Source organism: Sinohyriopsis cumingii, chromosome 6, assembly GCF_028554795.1.
Source record: "Sinohyriopsis cumingii isolate HCF-2022 chromosome 6, ASM2855479v2, whole genome shotgun sequence".
NCBI lineage: Eukaryota > Metazoa > Mollusca > Bivalvia > Unionida > Unionidae > Sinohyriopsis > Sinohyriopsis cumingii.
The window spans coordinates 78,549,872-78,576,912 of record NC_142966.1 but is presented as its reverse complement, the minus strand read 5'-3'; the positions used below and the strand labels follow the sequence as shown (position 1 = coordinate 78,576,912).

At 33.6% G+C, this 27,041-nt stretch overlaps 1 protein-coding gene across 1 annotated transcript in view; it reads left to right on the top strand.

The window, feature by feature from the left end:
* LOC149797282 (protein OSCP1-like) overlaps window positions 1-14,034 on the top strand; it is a 38,741-nt gene extending 24,707 nt beyond the window's left edge. The window contains exons 9-10 of the mRNA XM_089961994.1: window positions 5,034-5,106; window positions 12,705-14,034. Of these exons, the coding sequence (XP_089818120.1) occupies window positions 5,034-5,106; window positions 12,705-12,812 (181 nt within the window). The 3' untranslated portion in view covers window positions 12,813-14,034. The remainder of the gene's footprint in view (window positions 1-5,033; window positions 5,107-12,704) is intronic.
* Window positions 14,035-27,041: the final 13,007 nt, after the last annotated feature.

The following is a 27,041-nucleotide window of genomic DNA, read 5'->3' as shown; positions in this document are numbered from 1 at the left end:
ACAGAGTTGGTATAGTTTTAAGTGGAAAGGTACTGACTACATGTTGCAATCATTATTTTGTACAATTTATTGATATTTATTTGAATTTCTTGTAGTTGTGGACTTTGTTGGTGCCCATTGTTAATTGTTTTCATGCACACCACTGGTATTTCTCTTATTAATAACAAATGTTTATTATTTGTTTAGGTTAGCATTTTCAATTTGTTATTTCCTAAAATGTTTGTTATACATGTTATTCAGAAAATTGATAGGCTATGTCAACAAAGTGCTGAAATGCAAGAGATTTAATGAAACTGAGGACACATATTGGACCTACCTTGTGATTTATGACTCCATGGTCTTAAAATAAGTAATAGAAAAAAGTTAGAAGCAACAAAATTTTTAAAATTCAACAAATAATTTATTTCCCTCGAGTAGAAAGTGAAAATGTCAAAATAAGGAATGTAGATATTGCAATTTAAATTTCAAATAATCCTAGAATTACACACACAAGTCCTAATGATTAAAGTTCGGAGTAAACTTCAGTGGAAATCCAAATTAAGTCCAGTGCTGAAAGTGGTGATGTGCCAGTAGTGGCCAATATAATGGTGATGTGCCAACAGTCTTTTGTTGGATCATGATATTACAATCCAAGAATCAAATCTTTATTGGAAATTTCACTGTAAATTCAAGTCTGTATTTCCAAGAATGTTTTTTTTTTTAATGCACACTCTGTATTTCCAGAGAAGGACTTACATTAAATCTGAATAAATAAAATTCCAGCCCTAACTGAACACATCAATAATACAATTGATTCTGTCTCAAGATCTTATAGCAAGAATGAATACTTTCTAGAAAAAAAGATTACATAGTCCTCTACTTGACCTAAGGTTGCAATTAGCATTTTCTGTAAAAATAATTATATTACCGAATGGAAAATAACCTTCTAGAAGCTTCTTAATGTTTAGAAGATAAAATGTCAGTTATAATTAGAATGTAAAATGTGATAAACACAGTTTCTTTGACTCAGGCAAAGATAATAATCCTGAGAGTTAAGTCATACACATTGAGAAAACATTTAGTTCTGCATTATTTGTTTACAGAATTTAAAAATCAGTAATTCAGGTCCAGTACAAAATGAACATGATTTTGGACAAGTTCAAGTCCAGCTTTTAGTGTTATGTTATCAATAATATATAATGAAATATAAAAAAATATAAAAATGCTAACAAACCGTGCAAATTAAATATTCTTAATGTGTGTAACAAGTGTTCATGAAATTTGGCATATAGTGGTTTTGTGTCATGGTCAGAAACCATATGATCCACAGTACTGTGATGTGGACTTTAGAACAAAGAGAGGTTTAGCAAGTCCAAAGAGAATGACTATGATGTACTAATTTCACTTCCAAATAAGTCATCACTAACTAGCATAGACAGGATACTGTAATGGTCTTCTCTCCCCACCATTACAAATGATGTCAATGATGTCCACAGCAACCATTACATTAGGCTAGCTGCAGATGGAAGAACAAAGGTTGTGGTGTTGCCACTTACACAGTCTTCACAGGCATTGTTGGAGTTGCAGATGAGGTGACTAGTCCAAGATCAACAACACATACTCTTATTTCTCTAGTGAAGGCTTAGACCTATGAGAAACCATTCTCCCGTTTCTGGGCTGCCCAGTGGGCATAAGTCCTCTGCATGTCTGACTTTGGCCTTTGGGCCTGTAAGTACATGTGCATGGGGTGTTTTTCAGACATGGATGATCCATTTTGCAATCAATCAAAATCCAGCCATTCCAGCTGTTTGTCAGGCCATGCTCCATAATTGCTGACCAGAAATCTACCACTTTGCTGAGACATACTACATACTGGCACTTATGCATCTTGGTATGTGGAGCTATACAGGGATCCTTGTAGCTGATCTGTCTATTTCACCATACAAACTAACCAAGTGGTTACCAAGCTGTCTAGATGACAATACACCCATCCATTGAGCTGAGAGCCATGTTAACCAGCTAGTAGACAACTGGGTCATCTAGCTAGCTGATAGCCAAGCCAACTGGCAAACACTCTGGCATATCCTATTAGCAAGACAAATTTTGGCACTTGTGTGGCTATCAGGGCAATCATTATCATACCATACACACTGAAGATGGCACAGAATGCCTGATTTGAATAACCCCCACAGTGATTGTGGGGATAACGTTAACAACTTGCCATATCTCAATCAAACAAGGGAGTGGTAAGAATACAGCTTTAAAGCAGATATGGAAGAAATATGCAGAGTTCTTGCCAGTTTCCAAGTGCCCATTCTACTGAGTTCTGCCAGTTTCCAAGTGCCCAACCACTCTCTGCAAGCCAGGTCTATACGGTCAAGGTTTCACTAGATTTAGAAAATGAAGATGAACAGCCATCCTTTTGTCTCCTTCCACAGTCAGCAAAGGTTAAGGAAATTTCTTACCTTCTGACAATATAAAACAAGACCCAGGCATTTCCAAAGGTTTCTTTTCTGAAAGCCAGCTACAAGCATCACCACACACATTCATAGACAATCAGCACTGAGCTGCTTTCCTTAGAAACATTGTGGGAGTCAAAATGACCAATCTGCTGTTTTATATGGTGGACAAAAATTTCTTGCATACCACCTCCAAGTTGGAGTGAAACATAGAATTGCTACTTCCTATATGCTAGAGTTGGCTTCACTAATAATATTATTGACTTGGCCAGAAAGCAGGTTGTGATCATGCATGCAATGTCAAAAGAATTATCAGAACCATGCACCACATAATTGCTAATCACCTGATGGCTTTGGCTAATCAGAATCTTGTGAGATGAGATGCCTGAGTGCACTCGTGACACCTTGAGCAACATGATGCCATGGCTCTTCAGTTGGCACCATTTAGCATGCCATTGCTGTATGGGAGAAAAATTGAGGAAGTACACAAGCAGGCACCATCAGATCTGCTTCATCAGCATGCATTTCCACCTGCATCTAATTTCAGGCCAAACCAGTCTCAGCTGCAGTGAAGAAACAATCGCAGGCAAGAGGATAAGAGGCTTAATACTGCTAAATGGCTGGCAGTAGGCTGAACAGTTCTGGAGGCCATTAATAAAGGTGAAAAGAAATAGGTTTATTCTTCCCCAAACTCCTAACAACCAATATTATAGCTGTGTAATTATTTTTCATGGAAGAATTTTTTAAGTGCTTTAAAATCTCAAGAGAACTTGTTCACCGTCAAGTCAGTGAGGCTGCGTGACCCGTAGCTGCCATTTCTCATACTCGAAATTTACAAGTTTTTCGTCTGCGTCTACATCACTGAGTCATCTGAATTTGATAATTAATAAAAACTAATTGCTGCCTACATCAATATTAGAGCCTTTACCTAAGTTACTGAATCTTGCATAGTTGTGATTCTAATCGTGAAAACTTCATAAGTACTGAATGAAATCTGCGACCTCCATTTTGGAGAGTGGAGATTACCATCCAGTTACTTTAAATAGCAGATATCAACCAGAGCATAAACAGTGACCACGTGATCTGACGTAATTGTCATTCACAGAAATAAATGTAGTATTTAATAGGGGGTTTTCCCTGAAGGTGGGGCTACAGAAACCTGCTAAAAATGGCTGACGTTTTACAGCAGGCATCAAAAGGCACTTCCATGTGAATGGAGTAGAGGTGTCAAAAGGCGCTTCCATGCGAATGGAGTAGAGGCGTCCAAGGACACTTGCATGAGGTAAAGGGTTAACCAATCTTGACTTGAATAAGCTAAAATTGGTCACTGTTTCCTTTTTGGAGTAATTCATGGGTGCTGACTTACTCAATTCAGGTCAGTTTGAACCTGTAGCCAAAACCTTATTGAAGTAGCTATCATACAAAATATATTTTCTGGTAGCTCTAGCTTCAGCATGTAGGGTGAGCAAGTTTCATACCCTTTGAGATGCTTCATAACAGAGAACGGATTGCCATCAGCAGTCACTTAAAATGTGGTCATCCACCCCCTCTCAATAAGTCTACAGAAGTGGCATTACATGACCTGGTCCATGGTCTCAAAAACTGAAGTGTGCAGTAGAGCACAGCAATTCCTTGTTCTTCAGGTAAAGCCAAGTAAAGAGGATATAACCACTCAAGCTATTGTTTCATTGCTTAAGTGAGTAATACATTGGGCATACTCTGAGATCTCAAATGATCAGATACATCTCATGCAGATCTCAACACACATAAAAACGCTATCTCTGCAAGCTTTGTACTGAAACAGAACAAAGTGACTCTGATATAAGACAATAAAAGCTATTGGCTGTCCGGCATTGAGAACATTCTCAATCTACGTCGGCCTAGAATGTCTCCAGGCTATTTGATATCAGCACAGTCTTAACACTGGTGTTACAACAGCACAGTCTTAACACTGGTGTTACAACAGCACAGTCTTAACACTGGTGTAGAACACTGGCTTTGCTTGACATTTTTACTCTGAAAGAAAAAGTCTTTGTTTCTTTTCTCTTATCTGGGTATGGTTGTCCTGACTTACGTGACCATTGTTTGTTGTGCTAGTCTGATGTTAGAGGTATATTTTATCCTCATATAGGGAATTCAGTTATTTTCCCTTGAAGGGTGACCATGGTAAATGTAGATTGCTCAGCAATGCCTCCTCCTAATACCTGTTCGTTTGTGTGATTGGGGAATGTAGTTAAAGGCGAAAGTACATCTTTCAGTAAATTATGTTTTTTATAGAATACATATGCATTCACATAACTGTTAAATCGTCCCACTCCTGCCAACAAATGCGAACATCCTTGTTGATGTATTGCACAAGTTAAAACTGAGTAAACAACTGTTGCCACATAATGATGGTCAGGGGAGGTAATTGGTAACAGTTGCTCACTTTGTCTATATGTTATATAAGCCAGAAAAATGAAATGTTTAGTCTTTTTGCGTTTGCTGGATTTGATAGGCAGCACAGCTTCACTCATAACTTTAATGTAATCTTGTAAGGATTCTCTGAGAAACATAATTTACTTAAGATTTACTTTCTTTTTATTACATTTACAGCCAAGCGGCAGTCATGCAACCCATTGATTCAATGGTGGCAGAATCTCAAGTAGTAAAAATAGATGCCACAAAGGTCAGTATGAGAGGAATAATAAAATGTACAATTTATGGCCTAAACTGTTAGAAATGGCAATGTTTATATTGTATTGGTAGATAATGTAACAAAACTTTCAAAACAAAGAAAAACAAAATTATTAGGAAATCGAACAAATACCAAACTCATTATCACAATTTTTGCTTTCTCGTTATTGTCAAAGAATATTTATTGCATAGTGATATAGGATTCCACATATCTACATGTATTTTCCAATTAATAATATCTCCAAACAAAAACAGTTTGATGACAGATAACTTAAATCAGATTGAATCATGTGTTTAATCTTCATGAGAATATTTACTTTTTAAATTGTTTAATAGATGCAATTCTGTATAAGACATTTTTCACTTTAGAGATTATTTTAAGTATTGTGTTTACTGGCCCTTGGATACTAAATGCTCTATGACCTTTTGTAATGGATGACAGCAGTCACAGTTAGCAAATGAAAAGAGATTGCCATGTTGGTATTAAAATAACAAAGTAAAAATATATTTGCAGGAGGCTGAGTAAAGCTGGTGACATTTTTGTTGGCCTCCTGAAAAGTATTGCTATTCATGGGCAAATGTTTGTTTTTAAAATTTCTGTATCAGTAAATGATTACATAACTTATATATACTTTTATATTAAAAAAATACAGTATTGTCTTTTTTTCCTCAATAATACATCTTTTAAACTTAGTTAAATGTTGGAATCTAACTTTGGTCATAGTTATTGCATTTTTTAAAATTTCATTAGTTAATTATGTTTTTCAAGCAGTATTAAAGGCTACAGTGTTATTGTTTAAATATTGTTCCTTTTTATTTTAACACTGCTTTTGTATTCTTCATGGTGGGTCTTTCATCACCCTTGTGGGGAATATTTGAGTAAGTACTGCATCTTATGGTTTCTGACTGCCTGTTACTTTTTATTGCATGTTAATATATTGTTACTTGCTTCAGTCTGGAACAAAACACTAGCACAATAACCATTGCACAATATGCATTATTCCTGACAAATAAACAACAATCTTATGGTGCAGCCAAGAATGCATTATTCCTTGAGTAACAAAGAGCATTCCTTAATAACTAGTCAGATTTTGTTATCTTATCCTATTTGGACTCCTTGTCCCCAATCGAGGCAAAAACTAATTTATTTCATGCATTCCTGTACCCATGTAATATTAGCATCCCAGAGCAAGCAAATGAAGAAGAAAATATGAAAGCAACACGTGGTAGTGATTACCATATCTGTTATGGTCTGCTTGTTTGAATTAGAAGAAATCAAAATAAATGAATTTTATTGAATGGTACCAGATTTCCTGGTTTTATAGAGAAAAAATCTGCTTTGATTACATGCCATCCACTGTTGTGATTATTTGGATTTCATTAAGGCAGTTATTTTGTAGGATCTGATGCATCTTGAAAACTTACTGCAGTATGCTAAATAAAGGGAGATTTCTGCATTATTAATTTTTGGTAAATTTTTTATTTTAGAACACTTCCATGTGTTTCATTTTCCATATTTTGGCACTGAGCAGCATGAACTGTTCTACTCCTTATATTTCACTGAATTTGTTAATTTTCTACTTGATTGTGAAAGTTATAAAAATAAAATTGTTAAAAGTATCCTTATACACAGTAGTTGAATTTTTATACATGAAAACATCAATTGCAAATGATTCAGACTGAAGTTTCCAGTTACCAGTATTAAAGTCCTCATGATGCTTGTGTAGTGTTGCACCTCAGATATAGGATCATGCATGCCCCCAGTCTCTTTGTTCAATGTACACCCATATCTTTATTCCTGTTTATCCCCTATGCACAATTTTTCATCGGTGTAAAATATATTTGGGGCTGAACTCGTGATGAACAGGTTGGTGTTTTATTAATTTGGAAATAAAAATCATATATAAAAATTGCAAAATAAACAGTGGTCTATAAAGAGTGAACAGTAAAGTTAAATGAGGGAAAGACTCAGAAAAGACAGTTTAAGAGTGCAGTTCTTTTCTTGTGAACCAGATTAAAAATCCAGTTTTTTTAATGGTCGATAATGATGTTTAATGAAATGATGATAGGTCATTACAGACACGAGAGAGATAAAACTTTCAGAGCAAATAATTGTCACTTTGTTTGTTTTTACCACTACTAGTGCATTAAGTACTATTTAACTATTTAGTATTTCTCCTGGTCCCTTTGAAATTGTATGCCCGCACAAATTTGAGGGAAAAGGAACTCAGTATCTCTGCCTATGGCAGTCTAGGTGCAACAGTACTATGCAGATAATGGGCATTTCTTTTACTTTTATGCTGCATCAAATGGCAGTTATATGTTCATGTTTGCATGCCTTTTGTTTCTTACCGTTACAGCATTTATTAAGGAATAAATGAAACAGCTAAATCTTTGCATGAAAGTTCAGCACAAATTTAATGTGGCTGTAAAAATTGCTTCAGGATATGTTTATTATTCAATCGAGGTTAGAAGTTGACCTCAAAAACCTTATTAAAAAAAACTAAATTTTCATTTTGACCTTAGAAATTTATCACAGTGCCTAAAAATGATAAAGAAAACTAAATAAATTAAAAAATAAAAATTGAAAAAATTAGGAACAGCTTTACCCCAACCCCACAAAAAATCTTACTTGCACAAAGTTTTTCTTTAGGCTAGCCTAGCAGTTGAGAAAGCGCATACATTTGTTAGTACTTGCAGGTATTTGTTTTTTAGTTAACCCTTTACCTCATGCAAGCATCTTTGGACGCCTCTACTTCATTCACATGGAAGCTCCTTTTGACGCCTCTATAAGATTCACATGGAAGCGCCTTTTGACACCAGCTGTAAACATCAGCCATTTTGAGCTGGTTTTCATAGCACCACCTTCGGGGACCCACCCCTCCCCCATTAGGTACTACATTCATTTCTGCAAATGACAATTACGTCAGATCACATGGTCGCTATTTATGCACTGGTCGATATATACTATTTGAAGTAACTGGGTCGTAATCTCCGTTCTCCAAAATGGCGGCCACTTATTTCATTCAGTACATACAAAATTTTCATGATTAGAATCAAAACCACGAAAGATTCAATAACTTAGGTAAAGGCTCTGAAATTGATGTAGACGCACACGAAAACTTTGTAAATTTAGAGTATCGGAAATGGCAGCTATGGTTGGTCACACGGCCTCATTAACATGACGGTGAACGAGTTCTCTCTTGATTTTAAAGCACATAAAAAATTCTTAAGTTAAAAATTATTACACAGCTATAATAATCAGACTTTACTCTTAAATTTTTCCACATATAATATATGTGTACCAAAAATGTAAAATGGTTAAAATTGCTGTTAAAGGTAACATACACTACATTGCTTAACAGTTCACAGGCAGGCCTATGCATATGCTGTCGACTAGGTAACAGGTTTCTATTTACAGCGTGCTGAACTTTGTCACCATGTTCTATGAGGTAAAGGGTTAAGTATTCATTTTCACTTTATTTTCATTTTATTTAGAAACAAAATCAAAGCATACTTTATCCAATTTTATTAAATCTTATGGTCACCATGGAGATAATCTTGTAACTGCTTTGTGCATTGAACCCAAACAAAATTTAAAACCTCAAATAACCTATTAAAAATTCATCAGATTTTAAAATTTATTTTAACTTCTGACAATGAGCAATATAATCAGTATGTTTTACAAAGATAGAAGCATGAGATACAATTACCTACATACATAAAAGTCAGAATATCTCATAATTTGTAACTGAAATGTGTGTACAATTTGTAACTGAAATGTATGTACAATTTGTAACTGAAATGTATGTACAATTTGTAACTGAAACGTATGTACAATTTGTAACTCAAATGTACGTACAATTTTTGACACCTTATTTATCCTGTTGCAGACAAATATTTGCACACATGTTATACTGAATATTTCCATTTTGAATGTTTTTTCTACTGCATGAACACACAGGTCAGCTTTTGTGTATCAGTGCAAAATTTAATCATGCCGCCACTAAAACATTGACAAGGCACATACTTGATCAGGGCCTGTCCATCTTCTACTAAAACTTTGGCAAGGGAAATACTTGATTAAGAGCTTTTAATCTTCCACTAAAATGTTGACAAAGAACATATGATTAAGGCCTGTCCATCCTCCAGTACAACATTGACAAGGGACATGCTTGATTAAGACCTGTCCAAACCACTACAACAAAGTTTACAAGGGACATGCTTGATTAAGGCCTGTCCAAACCACTACAACAAAGTTTACAAGGGACATGCTTGATTAAGACCTGTCCAAACCACTACAACAAAGTTTACAAGGGACATGCTTGATTAAGGCCTGTCCAAACCACTACAACAAAGTTTACAAGGGACATGCTTGATTAAGACCTGTCCAAACCACTACAACAAAGTTTACAAGGAACATACTTGATTAAGGCCTACCTATGACAGTATATTCAACTTTTACATTTTTCGTCTAAAGAAAGACATCCTAATACTGTATGGGTCTTTAGTTTTTTACATACATAATTAGGATATACATATAATTCTTTTGCAATTATGGCTGTTTAATTAGAAATTTTAATTTTAAATTAGTTTCTTTTGTCTTGCAACTGATTAAAACTTTTGTGTAGGTGATATTGTGGTATGGATGGTACATGTTTTAATATATAAAATCCAGGTTTGTTCTGTCATTGATAAGAGTGATCTCTTAGACATACGTGTATGTCTGTCGCTACATCCATCCATCTATCTATATATATAAGTGTCCACACCTTAGATTAACTTAAGTGTCATTTTACTTTTCTTTTATTTAAGTACCTATTGAATCCATCGTCTTTAGATTTGTAATATAGTTCAGATGTGGACTCGACAGAATAAGATAATCTTCCAATTTAATGTTGAAATGTAATGTGCATAAGAACAATTGACACACATGCTGCATTTTCTCAGTCAGGTGATGAAAATATTTTTACCAAGTAAATTATACTTGGTCCCCACCATATGAACAATGCTTCATTACCAATGAAATAGGGGATCAAACATTCTTAGTCTTTTCTTGTTGGTTCAAAAATTGTGATTCTTTCTAGGTTCCCAAATATAGATCAGACAGAAGAAAAATAAATCATCTTTGAGAACTTAGTAATGCTTCAATTTTCTAATTTTTTTTCTTTCTAAAAATAATGTAGTACATTCATCATCTTCCAAAAACTTATATTAAAACAAAGTTTGTTTATTGATGTATTTTTGTAAGGGTTTGATTTCCAGCATACAGCTGCATCATATAAAAGATTTATGGCCCCAGGTTACCCATCATCTGAAACTTTGGTTTCAACTGCATAACCTTACTAAAGTCTGTTTGATATCAGCTAAATGGTCATAAAAAAAGAGCAAAACATTTACATTACTTGTTCTTAAAATCTTATCACATCATTTTACAAAATCTGACAGGACGCATCCTTCCATAAGGGCATTTCATTTTTATACAGTGATGTGAATCGTTTATTAAATATGGTCACATTACTAAAAATGAGAATTTTTAAAAACTTTTCACGAAACACCACACAGAATTGGACCAAATTTAACAGAAAGCATCCTTGCATTAAGTCCATTTAGATAGAGCATTCTAGCATGAAGGCCTTTCAGACATAGCATAGCATGAAGGCCCCTCATTCTGAGCATTCTAGCATGAAGGCCTTTCAGACAGAGCATAGCATGAAGGCCCCTCATACTGAGCATTCTAACATGAAGACCTTTCAGATAGAACATTCTACCAAAAGGTCCTTTCAGGTAGATCATTCTAGCATGGATTCCATTTAGATAGATCTTTCTAGGATGAAGATCTTTCGGATAGAACATTTTAGCATGACGGTCTTTTATATACAGCATTTCTAGCATGAATACCATTCAAATAGAGCATGCTAGTATGAAGTTATTTCAGATGGAGCATTCTTTCTAGCAAGAAGGCCTTTCAGATTTGTATCAATGATGCCAGTTAGCCAGCAAATAATGACCATAATTTCTAAAAGCAGAAACACCTTTTAAAAAATGTCTCAGAAACTGTTCACTGGAATTTTGCAGAAAACATTCTGGCATAAAGGTCTTTCAGTTTTGTACAAACAATTCCAATATGTCCCATTAAATGATGTCTTATCAAAAACCTCTGAACAAAATTTGGTTGGTTGTGGGATTTTGTTTTTAATGGCATGTTCAACATATTCCTTTCAAAGGACACCCCAAGGCAGTTAATCCAGGCTTGCTGTGCAAGTATTGAACCTATAATTTGGATTAGGAGTTGATTTTCTACCATCTGAGTAGCTCCTGCACAAAACTTGACTACATTTAAAAGAAATCATCCTAGAATTAAGTCCATTCAGATTTGTGCACAATATGGTCACAATTACTAAAAATAGAACCACCTTGAAATTACTTCCAAAAACTTGCTGAAAATAATTTGACCAAATTTGTCAGAAAACATCCTGGCATTAAAAGCGCTCAAATTTGTTTAAAATTTAACCAGTCTGACATCAGATCTGGCCAATGTCTTAAAAATTTAAAAACCTTTAAAAGACTTCTCAAATGTTACTGAACCAATATAGATGAAATTTTTAAATAAATAATATCTGAATGGAGGCTTTTCTAATTTGTACAAGTTTTGCCAGTTCACCATCTACTATGGCTCCTATTGAACAAAAATAGAAATGAGAGCTTTAAATGTATAAAAAATGTCATAGTAACCCAGATTTGTTGGTTGCCATTGCATCTAATCATTTTCTGACAGGTAGTGATCTCATTCCCAATTGTGCCTCTTGTGTATTGATAATATTGTATTTCTTATTGTCTGTTAACTTTTGGATTAAAATTAATCTGTGTATTGCAATTCTAGTGCAAATTTAATTGAATTTTCATTTGAATTGGGACAATCATTTACTATTATTTCCCATCTCCATTCATTCCACTACTCTCTTTTGATGGTTACATTAGTATCATGGATACTTTGATATAGACTAAAAGGTGGTCTCAAGAAAAAGGCTTTCTCTTGTTTACTAAATCTTCTGCAGGTGTGGTTAGTATCCTATAGTGATTTCTGGCCTTGAATTTAACATGAATTCCTTTGCAGCCAGAATGACCCACTTATTGAGAAATTTTCCAGACCTGCTGAATCTTTGCTAAACCTTCCTGCAAGATGTTGACTTGTGACAACTGAAATTTTTGTAGCCATCAGACTATTGAAATTATGAAAACTATTTGTCTGAAAGAAAATTTACTTGCCTCGGGCTAGCAGATTAATGTTAAGTTTGTTCATATACAGTTATATATATGTTTTCAGAACTTATCTCGAAGGGATGTGGATCATTATTACGACCATAAAGATTTGCCACATACAGTTCCTTTTCATGATTATAATATCTTCCATCCTTAACTATATTAGCAACTGGTATTTTTTTGTACGTATCAGTTTTATGTATGGGCTGCTGAAAGCCTCCACAATGGTGGAATATAGATTTTGATTTTCTTTGTGTGTAGATATGATTTATTGTACTTGATATCTACACAACAAAATTTTCTGACATTTCTTTTAAAACTTTGCAGAAAAAGAAGAACGAGGAACTTAGTCGCATCATGGGTGAGTTGACAGTTGAGGAGAACAGAAGCCCCAGTGGAGGTGACGATCTTTTGGAACTGATGGACAGTGCCTAAATCTGCAGTCTGTTCCATGTGGATGGAAATACAGCCTTTGCAGCATTTGTATTTGAATTCCAAAGAGCCGTTCTGGCATTATTACATTTAAAATGTTACAGATTGAATGTAACAGATACTTAAGCTGAAAAGTTAAAAACCATTCATACTGTGGTCCTATCAGATTGTAAGAATGACTGATTTCTCATTTAACTCCAAAATATTTAAACTGTTTCCTTTCATTTCTCTCTCTTATTTCTTTTTCTAAATGACATAAAACAGTTTCAAAATGTGAAAAGGTCATGAATAAAAAAGCTACTTGGATTTTTTTCACAAGTTAATGGACTGCTGTTAGAACTAATAATTTGTTTGGGATGCCAGGGTTTCACTTAATTTGATGAACTATTCTTTCATAACCAAAGATGTATGGAAATGTGTGACTCAAAGAAATCATTAGCTCAGTATCTTTTTGTTTGGTACCTATTATGCATCACTAACTCCTGTAGTCATTGTTTGACATTTATTTTGCCCATCACAGTTGTCTCCAGTGTCAAACTGTTTTTGAATGGGAAACAGTTGTGTTATGGGCAAAATATCATCAGGCACAGGCAAAAAAAGTAAGGTTAGATGTACAAATGATTTGACAAGAACGTAAATAATTTATGCACAATCCCCAGCTATTGTTACATGGAAACTGGAAAGGAACATCATGCAAATTGTATTGTACATATGAAATTCTAACAGACTTAAGGGACTTCATCTCTGTCATTTGTAACCTCAAAGGACTGTATTTTCATATATTAAGATATGGCATGACAATGGAACTTTGCTTAGTTTTGGGACACAATTTACCAAAGTGGGCCTCACAGGGATGTCTGATTATTTAGGGGACTGCAAAAGTGCTTCCACATCTTATTGTCAATGTAAAGCTATATAAGGAACTGTAAGAACACTAAAAGGAAATGTGTTATTTTAACAGTTTTAACCAGTCTGGATTGAGGTGTGGGGGTATCCATGTTTTTTTCTTCTTCAAAACAAAATTATAGATTTTACAGGGCTGTTAGTCTAAAAGAAAAATCGGGACAAATATGTTGAATTTATAGGGCACTTATCAAAATTAATGGAGATAGTGACATGCCAATGCTGCCAGTTGAAAAATCCATTCTTAAAGCACTTGAGCATACAGCCTGACCAATTATTTGGAAATAATAACTGAAACAAAATAAAAAACATCATGACATCATTCTGTTTCTTGTATTCTTTTTTTGTATTAAAATAATCTAAAAAAATATTGGGATTTATCTAACATATAGGGATGGTCAGAAGAAATTTGTATCAATATTTAATGATAGATCAGGAAAATGTGATCAAAACTAATTTATACAACAAATTCTTGCCACTAAAATGTCAGATTTAGGTAATTATCAGTTTATTTATAGATGACTTTATAAAAATCGTTTCCAATTATGGCACTATGACAAAATAACAACAAGATTTTAAAAAATACTGGATGAATTTGACAATTTAAACACTAAATATTATGAAAATAAAATAAAGTTATTAGATTAGATTTAAATTCTTCATAAAACGATTTCTTTTAATCTTTTTGTTACTTTAGAAATTCATCTACAAGACAAATACATTTAATATTATTCAGATGTTCTCCTGTTTGATACATAATCATACTGTATGCAAAACAATCAAGGGTTTTTAAATATTTTTTCTGTTAAAGTTTTTTTTTTTGCTTGCTGGTTTTTTTTTAAATTTTTGAAACATGTGGGATGAAAACTAGGCAAATGAACTTAATACTATATGACCCATAAATGTAGATTGGCATCCATCAAATAGATCAAATTCCAGGGTTGAGTTGATAGTATATTGATAGAACACACATACCTGACTTGTGAAAACCTACAGAAGGGTAACCTTAGTCATTGTGGATACCCTGCCAGTGTCCACTGGTAGTGGAATGCATTATTGAAGAGTGTATGGACTTCTGTGCATTATAAGTTTGTTTTATGTAAGCTCATTTAAGGAAATGTTTGGTCATGTACCATCAGAGAAAATCTTGGATATTTTAAGGGAAATTATAGTTATATCACAAATTTTGACCCTTTATTTTTAGATTTTTATATTATTTGCCTTTATCTTTTATTTTTGTATACATTTTACAAAATGTTGACATGTATACCTTTTACATTTCAAGGACTTTTCTTTTTTTCTTGTAATAACTATATCTTTTAAGCATTTTAATTGTTCCCTTCATCATTGTTTTATATATCTTTTGGCATAATTTAAAATTTGTTACATTTTATAGTTCTTCTTTTTTTACCTAATGCTTGCATTTATTTAGAAGGGTTTAAAATGCTATACTTTCTGTGCAATTCTTCATTTTTATATTTTTAGAAGTTTGCTTTTTAAATGGCACAATATAGCCAAAATTGTGTTGATGTGCTGCTAAAGGCTAATACACACATACATTACCTTCTAGTACTTGATGTTAACATTTATTTGGAAGGGTTTATCTACTTAAAAGTTTTTGTGCAATTCTTTATATTTACATTTTAGATATGTAATTTATTTTAAATTCTCAGCAGTTTATGTCGATACTTTTACTATATTTTTTTTAATCCCGACTTTGAAGTATGGTTGTTGAAACATAAAGATGTAAATCATAAATGGTAATAAGTTTTTAAAATTTGTTTTGCTTCATTAAAATGTTGCTGTATTCTGAATTATAGATGATAGACCAAAGCTCTTGAACATGACATGGTCCGATACACAAGACAGGAACAGTAATAGCAACCTCCCCTGACATTGTGACATTTTGAGAAATTAGAATGATTGTCTGAAATAAATTCCTGTTTTCTCAATTTTTTTTGTAAATTACAAAGTTCATACATTCACCCACCGATAATGGACTTAGAGAGGAATGTGTTCTTCATAATGTGTTGAGAAAAATATTTTAAGTTATTATTATAAGTAGTCATTTCATGTTCTGAATTAATTCTTAAGGGATTATTTACTTATTTACTGTTAATAATGTAGTATCACAGATTCAACAAAAAAAATGAGTGGCTTTCAGTGGAGCTGTATTTAAACTTCTACATGGAATGGTCTGATTGTATTTAAACTTCTACATGGAATGGTCTGATTGTGGATAAATGACTTTTTTCTAACAGATTTTGTTGGTGGCAAAACCTAATATTATCTGTTCAGTGTAAACTAAGTGTAGCTTTCTTTCATAGTATCACTCATAAAACAGAGGTAGCAAATGTTTAAGAAAAATATTATCAGTCTATTTGATTGTAATTAAAGCAAATTTATGGGGGTACACATTAGACTATACAAATAGATTATGGACAGTTTGCTAAATTAATCCTGTATTTACTGCAAAAGTTGTAAAATTATGATTTTACACAAACTATTAATTTCTCAAAATGAATATTGTTTTGATTGTCGATGGAGACATCAAACAGACTTCTGAAAGATTATCATTGGACTGATCCTATATGCACATAGTAAATATTTTTTAATATACTGCAGAGGGACTGTAATTTATCTGAGTGCCACTCCTGAAAGACGTTTAGATAGGTCTGCAGGGGGACATTTGATTTAACCAATGTTTGAGTCTTTATGTACTGCAAAGGGACTTAATATAACTGACTGAAATGACTCCCTCATCATTGGACCCTGGTAAAACTATATGAGGAAAGAACTGATATGTGGCTGATTTAAGAATAGTCCTAATACAGTCCCCAACTGACAGTGGACAGAATAGGAATTTCAGATGGCTGCCATCAGAAATTCCTATTCTGTCCACTGTCAGTTGGGGACTGTATTGGGACTATTCTTAAATCGGCCACATATCAGTTTTTTCCTCATATACAATAGATATGGGACATAAAAGGGACTAATAATAAACTGCATAGGGACTATAGATCTTGTCAAGTCACACATTTCTATGGGTCTTTAATTATGATATATATGCCAGCAAACACCACTCTATATTTGAACACAAAATTGCAACGCTTCACCTGTCAGTGGAGTGACATCAAAAACTTTTAATGTTTAGTGTATTTTTGTGCAAAGCTAAAGTTTACAGCTTTATAATTCATGTGCAGTTTTTTGTTTAAGTATTTACATGACTAACCTTTATAATGAGCCAAAAGTGAAACTTGCCAGAACAGTCAAATATGTATCAAAGACACAGGCTCCAATAGAAGAAATGTTATTAACCCATGTTTTGTATATCACTTTTGTTTCTAACCACAGCCTGCCAGTTTTTTCATAGCTTGAGCATCCATAATAGGCAGATTTCACTTGTACTGCTTCTTGCACGTAATTTTGTGAAAAAAATACATTGTTTATAATATTTAGATGGCATAGTTTGGAAGTTACATTAATGCATACTGTTGCTTGTAAAGGATAAAAGAATGGTTTGCTATTGGAAAAAGAATATTAACTGTATCTGGCAGTTGAATACTGTCCATATACCTTTCTAGTAGAGAATTACGTATGTTATCTTTCAGATTTTGTCCATCCAGTAATTGTTGGCTTTACAAATTGTGGCACTCAGTTCATGATCACAATAGGTAAATTTCTGTCGTGTTTTATGGAATACTTATTATTACCGTGACCTATATGTTCAAAATTGCCTGACTTGGAAATACAATTTTTTTTTTTTTGACTTCATAGGAACAGTTCATGAGAACATTTTACATCTAAGAGATATCAGATTAACATTTATTTATGCTTTTAAAGGGAACTTTTTCTTCCTCATTTTTTAAAATCTTGATGATGAACAGCAGCTTAATCTGTTACATTAATCTGTTTTATTCATCACCTATTTATGACTTGGCCTTCTGTTTCACTTTGAGGGCACAATCACATTTTGGAGAAATAACAATAAGTACACTGATTTCCAGACAAATTGTTGCAGGATTTTAAAAGGCTTCTTTGAAGAACTTTGTTAAAATATTACAAATTTTTCTAGAAGATGCAGTATTTCAGTTTGTGGTGTTGTTTTCGGTTTAACATCATTTTTCAGCACCTGATAGGCTATACATGGTGGCCAGTATAACTGATCAAGCAAGAACTCAGGAAAACCCTGATAAGTACTACTGACCCATGGGAAGTTACTTGCAAACTTTCTCACCTTCCCACATTGGTCAAACCCAAGACGCAAACCCACATGGGTAGAGGTGAGATGGCATGTGCTTTAGACCACTCAGCTACCTTTGAGTTTGTATACTTATTTTGAAGAGTACTGTGAAAATGGGGCCAGGATTGTAAGTCTTGATGAACTAAATTATTCCATTGATTCTTCAAGGCTTGTGTCTGATTAATAATAGGAATCAACTGTTTTCTGTTGTTTGATGCAGAGAGATATTTTATTATGTTGATCAAATTTTCCTGATCACTTGTCCTAATACATGCATCAGCATTGTTACTTTGATGGAAATTGATTGAAAATGTTAGAGATATAACAATCGTGAATACCAATTTTACATGATACAAAAATGTAAATTTTCAGTTGTAAAATGTCAGTGTCCAAGTTAATTAAGTATGGCATGTAAGTTTAATGCTGCTCTACTGTAGAGAGTATATTCATTGTGGATGCCTTTTTACAGGGTTGTCAGATTTGTTATGGTTTTACCACAAGAAACATTTATAGTGAAAATGTTGAATATATAAATTTTGTAGAATCTTAGGTTGAAGAGTATAATACAGATTGTTTGTTAATGTTTGCTTCATCAATGTTTGAAAGAAACAAAGTGTGTATACATTCCAAATTATGACAAAGGAGCAATTGTGTGAATTTTCTTAAATTTGTTTGAAGCAGGGTAGATCAGTTATCTGTAATGCCTAATAATATCATGTACATGCATATATATATATATATATATATATATATATATATATATATATATATATACCATTGTTCTTGAAACTTCAAAAGAGTTAGTCGTAATTAAAATAGATTTTGTCTCTCCATGAATGGATATGACACTATGTCTGTTTGTCTCTAAAAACATCTGTCCATGCATGCATATGATGCCACATCTGTTTGTTGATCCATTAACCCATCTGTCCTTGAATGCAGATAATGGTACATCTGTTTTTCTTCCTTGCCTGAAATATGTTTCAGTGCGGTTTCATCTATTGCATGAGATGACAATTCCTGTAAATTCTGATGTCTGGTTGGTGGAAATTTTACAAAATTACTTGCCAGGCAGGTACATTTCTCAGACAAGATGATTATTACTGACATGTGTCTGGTCATCCAGATCGCCACTAATTACTTTAATTGTGTTATGGTAACAGTCTCAGCCCAACAAAATGGACACACTAGGTATACATACTGACCTAGTTTTAGTATGGTGGAGTTACTTTTATCCAGAAATTTCCACATACCAGTTTTCGTCAGTGAATGTGAAGTAGAGTTCAAGGTTTGAAGCTGTAATGAATGAACAGCTGAAAATGCAAACACAGCTGAAAAAGTCTCTTAAATGTGAAAATTAGGTTATAGTTTTGGTATGGTGGAGTTATCCTCCCCAAGACAAAACTACAGACTAGTTTACAAAATGTTTGAGAAATTGGGTCTGATATTTTTAAGGTTAGGGATCAAATATACATCCCCAAAATCCAATCACTATTTACTCTATAGTCAAAATGTATGTCAACTCATACCAGACAGTAATTAAAATACTAGCACTCTTCAAAGTCACCCCTGCCTGGTATTATTTAGCAAAATTTAAGTAAATCATTTTTTTTCTAAATTTATTTGGCTGGGAAAAAATGACAGACTAAAAGGGATATAATTGAACAGACACTATAATGGACTAAGTATGGTGAATTTAAAAACCTAATTGAAGCACTTAAATGCTTCTGAATTATCAGAATAATTAAATGGAAAAAAGGGGTTGGTGGAATCGGATCTTTATAAAAATTATTGGGGAAAAAATTAAAAACATATTGCAGATCTTGGGATGGGGTATTTGAAGACACTAAGAAATAAAAACTATTTTTTGGAGAGATGTATTCAGTGTTTAGATTGAAGTTTATGAATAAAATGTTCTGATCTCCGTCAGATACATTCCCCAATTATTTGCCAACTGCCACACAAATCCTTTCTTTCTTAAAGATAAAAATCGTCTTTAAGACAAAGGGCAGTAGATCTTGCCCATTATTTCCCTCTACCACTGCAAGGTGTCGATACTTTTGTTTAGCTTTGCTGCTGTACTGATAATACCATACATTGTACCTCTGACAATCCATTTTAGTGTTCAAATTGGAACAATCAACTTTCATTCTGGATTTATTGTGTGGGACAATCATTATTCTGCAAGTTGTATATATTATTTTTACAGTTTCTGCCAAATTTTAGCAACTTTTTCACCTTTATGGACTTCATCTATATAAGACCATGTTATTGTTGACCTTATATAATTTACAAATTTGTGCATCACTGCCAATTTTCATTTACTCCATTATAAATGGAGATGGTATTACCAGGTTAATAACATGCTGCACTGCTAATTTATCCTTTCTTTTCGCCTCTTGTGTGGTTTCAGTAGAAATATCAACTCAAAGCATGAAATGCATTGTTCAAAGTCTAGTCTACACGTCATCAAAATGCAACACTGGCTATTTTCGATTACTCCATTGGTAACAGGGGTGATGTTAGTGAGTAACATGCAGAATTGCTCATTTTTGCTTTATTTTCTCCTTTTGTGTCATTTCAGGAGAAATGTCAACTAAATGCATGAAATGCAAACTTCGAACCAGTAGTCCATAAAGTATCAAAGGGAAGGAAAAATGGAAATAGTCGAGGAAAACAATGCTGACATCCTCAGTATACATCCAAAGACAAACCAAAGTGCATCTTGCAATACCATCTCATTTGGGGGGTGTCCCCCAGATTTAGGCAGCTCAGTGGGTGTAAGTTCCCTCACATATCTGAGCAAGTCCTTCCGGCCTGTAAATCTGGACATAAAAGGTTTGCACTGGGTCCATTTCATAATACAGCCTCCCCATCTCCCCATTACTGGCCCTCCAGCCTTCCAGCAAGGAGGTACCTCGTGAGAAGATGGTTAATACATCTAGGATTTAAGGGGATCTTAGTGACAGATCCATCTGTTTAGCCATACCATCAGCAACATACCCATACCATGATGGAGATTTCAGTGAGAAATCTGTCCCTCCAACATGGCCCTTGGAATGGACCTGATATGACATGATGCATGGCTGTAGTACATATCACTCAAGCCTCATATATCCTGGCTTTACTGATGACCCCGTTTGGGTCACCATTACTCTTGGGAGTACAATTGAAGAAGTTTGGAGGCAGGCAGCTCAGGAACTGACCCTCCAACTTGACGTTCAATCCACACAGGCATTTCTAAACAGTCAGCCTCCACAACTGTGGAGGGACAATAAGTGAACTACAGACAATGGATCTTTTCAGTCAAATGTACAATATAGATCCCAGCCAAATGCCACTAGACAACATTCCTTCAGAATAATTTGGTTCTCCAGGTCATTTCGACGGGACCTTGGATTTCATTTATCCAAACCCCTACCCTTTCCTCCTCACCCCTCTTCATGGATGAACTCTCATATCAGGAGGAAACCTTTCTAGAACAGGAGATATGGTCACTAATCAAAAAACAGGTGACCAGTGGAGAAAATGCAGAGACCACAGTAGCCACAAAACCATATGTATGGATCACAGATCAAGTGACCCTAGGATGTGTTGCTTATGTAATTAGGAGAATAGGTTATCATTTGCATGGGGAAACCAGCCATCATTCCCTAAAAGGATACCCAAGGTAGAGGTCAGATGCTCAGTATTTCCTCCTCCTATTGCCTATTGTCCTCACATAATGTAATGTATTTGAATGAGAAAGCAAATTTTTAAGCAAATTTGTTCCTCCAAGAATACTTATTCAATCACATTAATTAAAAAGCCTCCCAACCACCCCATTATGCGAGCATCCTTTTTAGTATATCTCTGAGCTAAATTACTAGTGATACCTGGCAGTGGCAAGGGGAGTTAATGGGCAAGACTTATTTGTGTACATGAGATAGAAAAAGATGATTTTTGTGTATTAGAAGGGCTGGATTTGTGAGGTAGCTGGCTAATATTCCTAACATAATGTGATTGGACAAGTATTCTCAGAGAAATATAATTTACTTTAAAACTTTGCTATCTAGAAGAATTGCTAAAACTACCCATTTGGGACAATGAAAATATTATGGTTGGAGATAAAATGGTGTTTTACAAATCTTGGTATAATAAAGGAGTGAGGTTTATAAGGTCATCCAGTTAGTATGTACACACGGAAGAGGGGAAGAGAGGTTGAAGTTTGCATATGCATGCATACATGGGGGGAGTAAGACCAAGTAGTACATATAATGACACAAACCATATTATGGCAACTATGAGTAAAACTTACGTACCTTAGCCAACAGCATACAACTATACTGTTCTATAGTATTCGCACCCTTCCCATTAATTTGTATTCCCTACCAATTTTAAAAATGAAAAGCATCATGGATATAAAAAATGTATAAAACTTAGTCATTTCATTCAGAAATTTATACCTTCTAACCCAATTGTGACAGCCTCTAAGTAATATCTTTTATGGAGTTAAACTGAGTACATTTGAAAAGATTAAGACAAAATTTTAAATCACAAAGGGAAATAGTTACTCTTTCCAGGGTTTTGTAATAATTTTATTTTTAAATTTAGATCAAAGCAGTTCAGACACTCCACCCATGTATGCTGACTCGTATCATGATCCTAATAAAATGTAAAAAGGGTTAAATGTATAAAGATAGGTGTAAATTTCTTAATAATATTTTAAGAACCATGTCAAGAGAAAAATGGTATTGTTTTTAATTTAAGCTCAGAGATATAGAAACTAATTTATAGAAAGTTAGTTAAAAGCACTAGTCTAAAATATAATTATTTCAGTATATGTTATTTCATAGAATAATACCTATAAAAGATTGTTTAGTCCAAAATAATCTATGTATTTTCTGTAAATAAGAAAATACCATTTAGCATCATTTTTTGGAATGTAAACATAAAAATGTTTTGGTCCATTCTGAATTTATAGCTACATTACGCAGATGAACATCTATCTATACTGAGCTGCACTGCGACAGATTACAGAAAGTGGCGTCAAGTAAAAAAGACATGCCGCTGCAAATCCCTTCTGTGATTTATCGCAGTCCAGGTGTCAATAAACAAAATCGATAATAAGCTGGTCTTTTGTTTAATCTGCTAGCTGTGTTTACAGAGAAAGTCAGTTATCTGATGGAGTGGTTTTAGTATTGAGGCAAACTTGACAGTCATATGTACTTTAACCAAATACAATAGTTGGCACAGACCAATGACAATTGTGGCTTATTAGAGACATTGGCAATTTCAGTTGTGCAGTAATCTGTTAGGAATACAACATCTGACATAGCTGGAATACAATAGTGGCATATTAGATTTAAACGGGGGCTGTAGAAACACATTCTGGTGATGTCCAAATCAAGTACAGTAGTTTTGATGTCATGTGTTCACCTGATAGATGTTGAAAATTATTATTTTTTAAATATGTTTAATTATAGTTTTTATAATTTTGAATATGGGGTCCAAGGCATTACCGTGTTTTATCCAAAAGCATATTTTAGCAAAGTGTGTCTTGCATCTTTTCTTTTGTTTCTGGCTTGCAATTTTATATCTTGTTTCATTGTTGTATTCATCCGAGCTGAGACAATATTAGATGTAAATTTGATCAACTGATTTATATAATTTACAACATATTACATGGACGGGATTCTTTTCTGATCAATGTTTAGTACTAGAAACCCCATCCTTGATATCGTATATGTCTGGGATGAAGAAGAAAAAATTCCCTTATTTTCCATTTGATCTTATATACAACATTGTGATGTTCTTGCCTTGTGGATTTTTCAAACAAATATTTAATAAATACAAAGACTTTATAAAGATTTTTATCAGCCAATGCATTGAAAAACAAACATATAAGTTGATTTTGTACTGACATTTTCATGTTTATATACATTTTTCATGACGTGCATATTTTGCATTTTAAAAATATTGTAAAGCAAAAATGTGGAGCAAGCTTAAAATTTAGGACAATTTAGCAAGTAAGCTAATTATCTATCCCATAAAAGTTTATACTTGCTAAAATTGTATGGTATACAAAGATATAAAACACCAACATATAATCAGATGGACAGTTACTATATTTACTTGCTTACAAGATGAATCCAGTTGCAGGCTGCATGGACCCAGATCTGAAAGATCCTTATGTGCTATTTGTTATATGCAGTTTGTTATGGCTCATCAGTAAAACAAAGAATGTAGACCCTGACCTGCATTTGCACAATGCAATTTGAGCCTCAGTTGACAGTGTATAGCAAATATCACTTGATTAGGTATGGTAAAACTAAGATAAAAATGTATTTTACCCGTGAGCAATTCACTACAAATTTATGTTACTGATGTTCTAAAATTAAAGATTTGCTACAATTAATGGATGCTGAGATGCTGCATATTTTGCATATTTTACAGTATTTCATCAGCTGATGCAGCCATAACATGTTTACCATACAATCAATGAATTTTTTAAATTTTGATCAAGGCTACAGTATATTAACCTAGTCTCTTCTGTATTGTGATGCAGATAATTTAAACCGTAACAATTTGGTTGTGTTTCAAGCAATATTGTCAGCTTGCATAACATTATTGAATACCTGATTTGTACAATTTTATGTGACATTTTATTGTGCTGAAGTGTCTTGTCTGTCACCAGTTGCCATGTACATACTGCGAAATATACATATTTATTCCAGACAATATTTGGTGTATGTTGTTCTTGAGACCAGTTCTCAAACTTTTTAAGTTCCTTTTTCTACAGCAATTAACCCAGTCCATCAACAATGATGGACAGGATGAAAAGCATTAAATTCAGTGTTTTTCTTAGGAATTTAGTATTCAACAGGTGTCATTTAACATTTTCAAGGAGGAAGAGATTTTTATGTGTTTCAGAGAATTAGGGACTTTCCTAATATTGGTGACAAACTGTTCTAGAAAAAGAAAACAAAAATAGCTTTTTAGATAATTTGTTTGAAAATTACAGGACATTTTTTTTTAAATGTCATCATTTTCACTTGATACAGATACTTAATGCAACAAATTTTAGACTTGTGAATATTAGGGCTGTTCCAGTAAAATTCACATGTACCTGGTACCCAGGGAAGGCACCTTTAATTTTGAGTAGTCACCCATAGATGCAAGTTAGAATTTTATATCATTTTCATATCAATTCTTGGAGTGATCAAAGTACTCTGGCATATATTTTTCAAAACTGCACCTTCCTGGAGTACCATTAAATGGAACAGATTTTAAAAGGTCAATAGATGGAATGTGGTCGAGTTTCCTGAGATTGTGTTGATATATCACATCAAAAAATTCAGAAAGAACATTGTCCTCTAAAATCTGATACAGATCTTGCATCAGACTTGTAATCCTGTTATGTTACACATTCATTGTTTCTCAAATTGAAAGGCTTCTCACCAACCAAACCTCTGGATCTCCTTTGTGATCTCCTTCAGGATAAATAACAATCTTCAAAGAACCAAAGTTGATGATAAAATCTCAGTAAACTTGTACATAATTTTATCATGTTGGATAATTATATAAAAGTTTTAGATCATTAGTCCCAACAATACATGTCGTATGTGCACTCGATGGAGCAGTTGGTATTGACAGTTCACTTTGTTAATCTGTCTTCCCACTCTAGGTTGGAACTCTTTATTTCCATACACATTATTAATAATTAAGACCAGTTTTGCAGTGTGGTTGGATCCTAAGATAAAGTTGTGTTGCACACCTCTGCTGGGTTATTATATCTTCTATTTCAAGATTTATTCAACTTTTTTTCAAAAATACTTTAAGTATATTTAATAAATAATCAAGCCACAGAGACTTGGAACCTGGGGTGCTTCTGATATCTCACAACTCAAGTTGTATGGACAGACCCACATATTATGTATCTGGATCATGAGATGAAGATGTTTTGAGCTGATAAATGTTTATTCAGCTTTTCTAAAAAGATAAAGATACTGATTCAAGCCAAAGAACCTGGGTTGCACCTGCCCACTCACAACACTACATAACATCACTACATAACATCAAAACTAAAATCCTCTTTCCATGTATTGTGCAAAAGGAAAAGTTATATTATTATGTAACATTACTCGATTATAATGATCTCAATGTTTACTTTGTTGGCAAAACTGCAAGATATCGGCACCAAATGTGGCATTTATGGATTTTGTTGATATGCTGGAATGGGTGTAAAGACAAGGTGGCAGGGTCTGCATAACCAATGCACAAAACTTTACTGAAAATCTTGAACCAAAACCTTATCAAAATATTGATAATGTTGAAATGTGACTCTGTTTTTTGCTTTCTGCTAATATTGGCTCAATAGCAACTCAGCCCGCCAGACAATTAATATTTGCCCAGTCACAAAATTAACTTGCCTGGCTAAAATCCCAAAACTGTAGATAATTTGAAAAACTCTGTATTTCACTCCCTAGTTGGAACTAAGTTTATTTGTTTCTCATTCAAATGGGTATTTTGTGAACAATGCAGTGCATTAGATAGCTAAGTGACAAAACAGATTTGGGTTGCATTTGGGTTTTGTACATCTCAGGGAGTGCTCTCACAATGATTATGTACAATGATTGCAAACATGAATGCCTTTGCATAGTTTATATTGATCGAATGCACCATCATAATACATGGCCTGTGCTTTTGACAGGATGAATTTGCGGTCAAATTTGGACTAAATGCTTAAAATTGTTTTGCATAATTTAAGTACATTTTTAATAAATGCACGTGGTTTTAATCCATTGTAAAAAATGTCGCTTTAGTCCATTTAAAAAAATGTATGTGGTTTTAGTCCATTTTAAAAAACATGACATATATTTAATGTGATTTTTATTTTTTACTATGCAGGAAAAAGAGATAGGGTTTGCAATGAAAAACAGGGAAGGTCAGGCAACCATACAGTGTTTTGTTTGGCCTTAGTATAACATGCAAACTTTTCACTTGCAATAAAGAAGCATATTATCAATGATCAATAACCAAGAGTTTTAATACAATATATATATAATTACTAATTAAAAATAATTGTAGCAAAGAATGAACAAAAC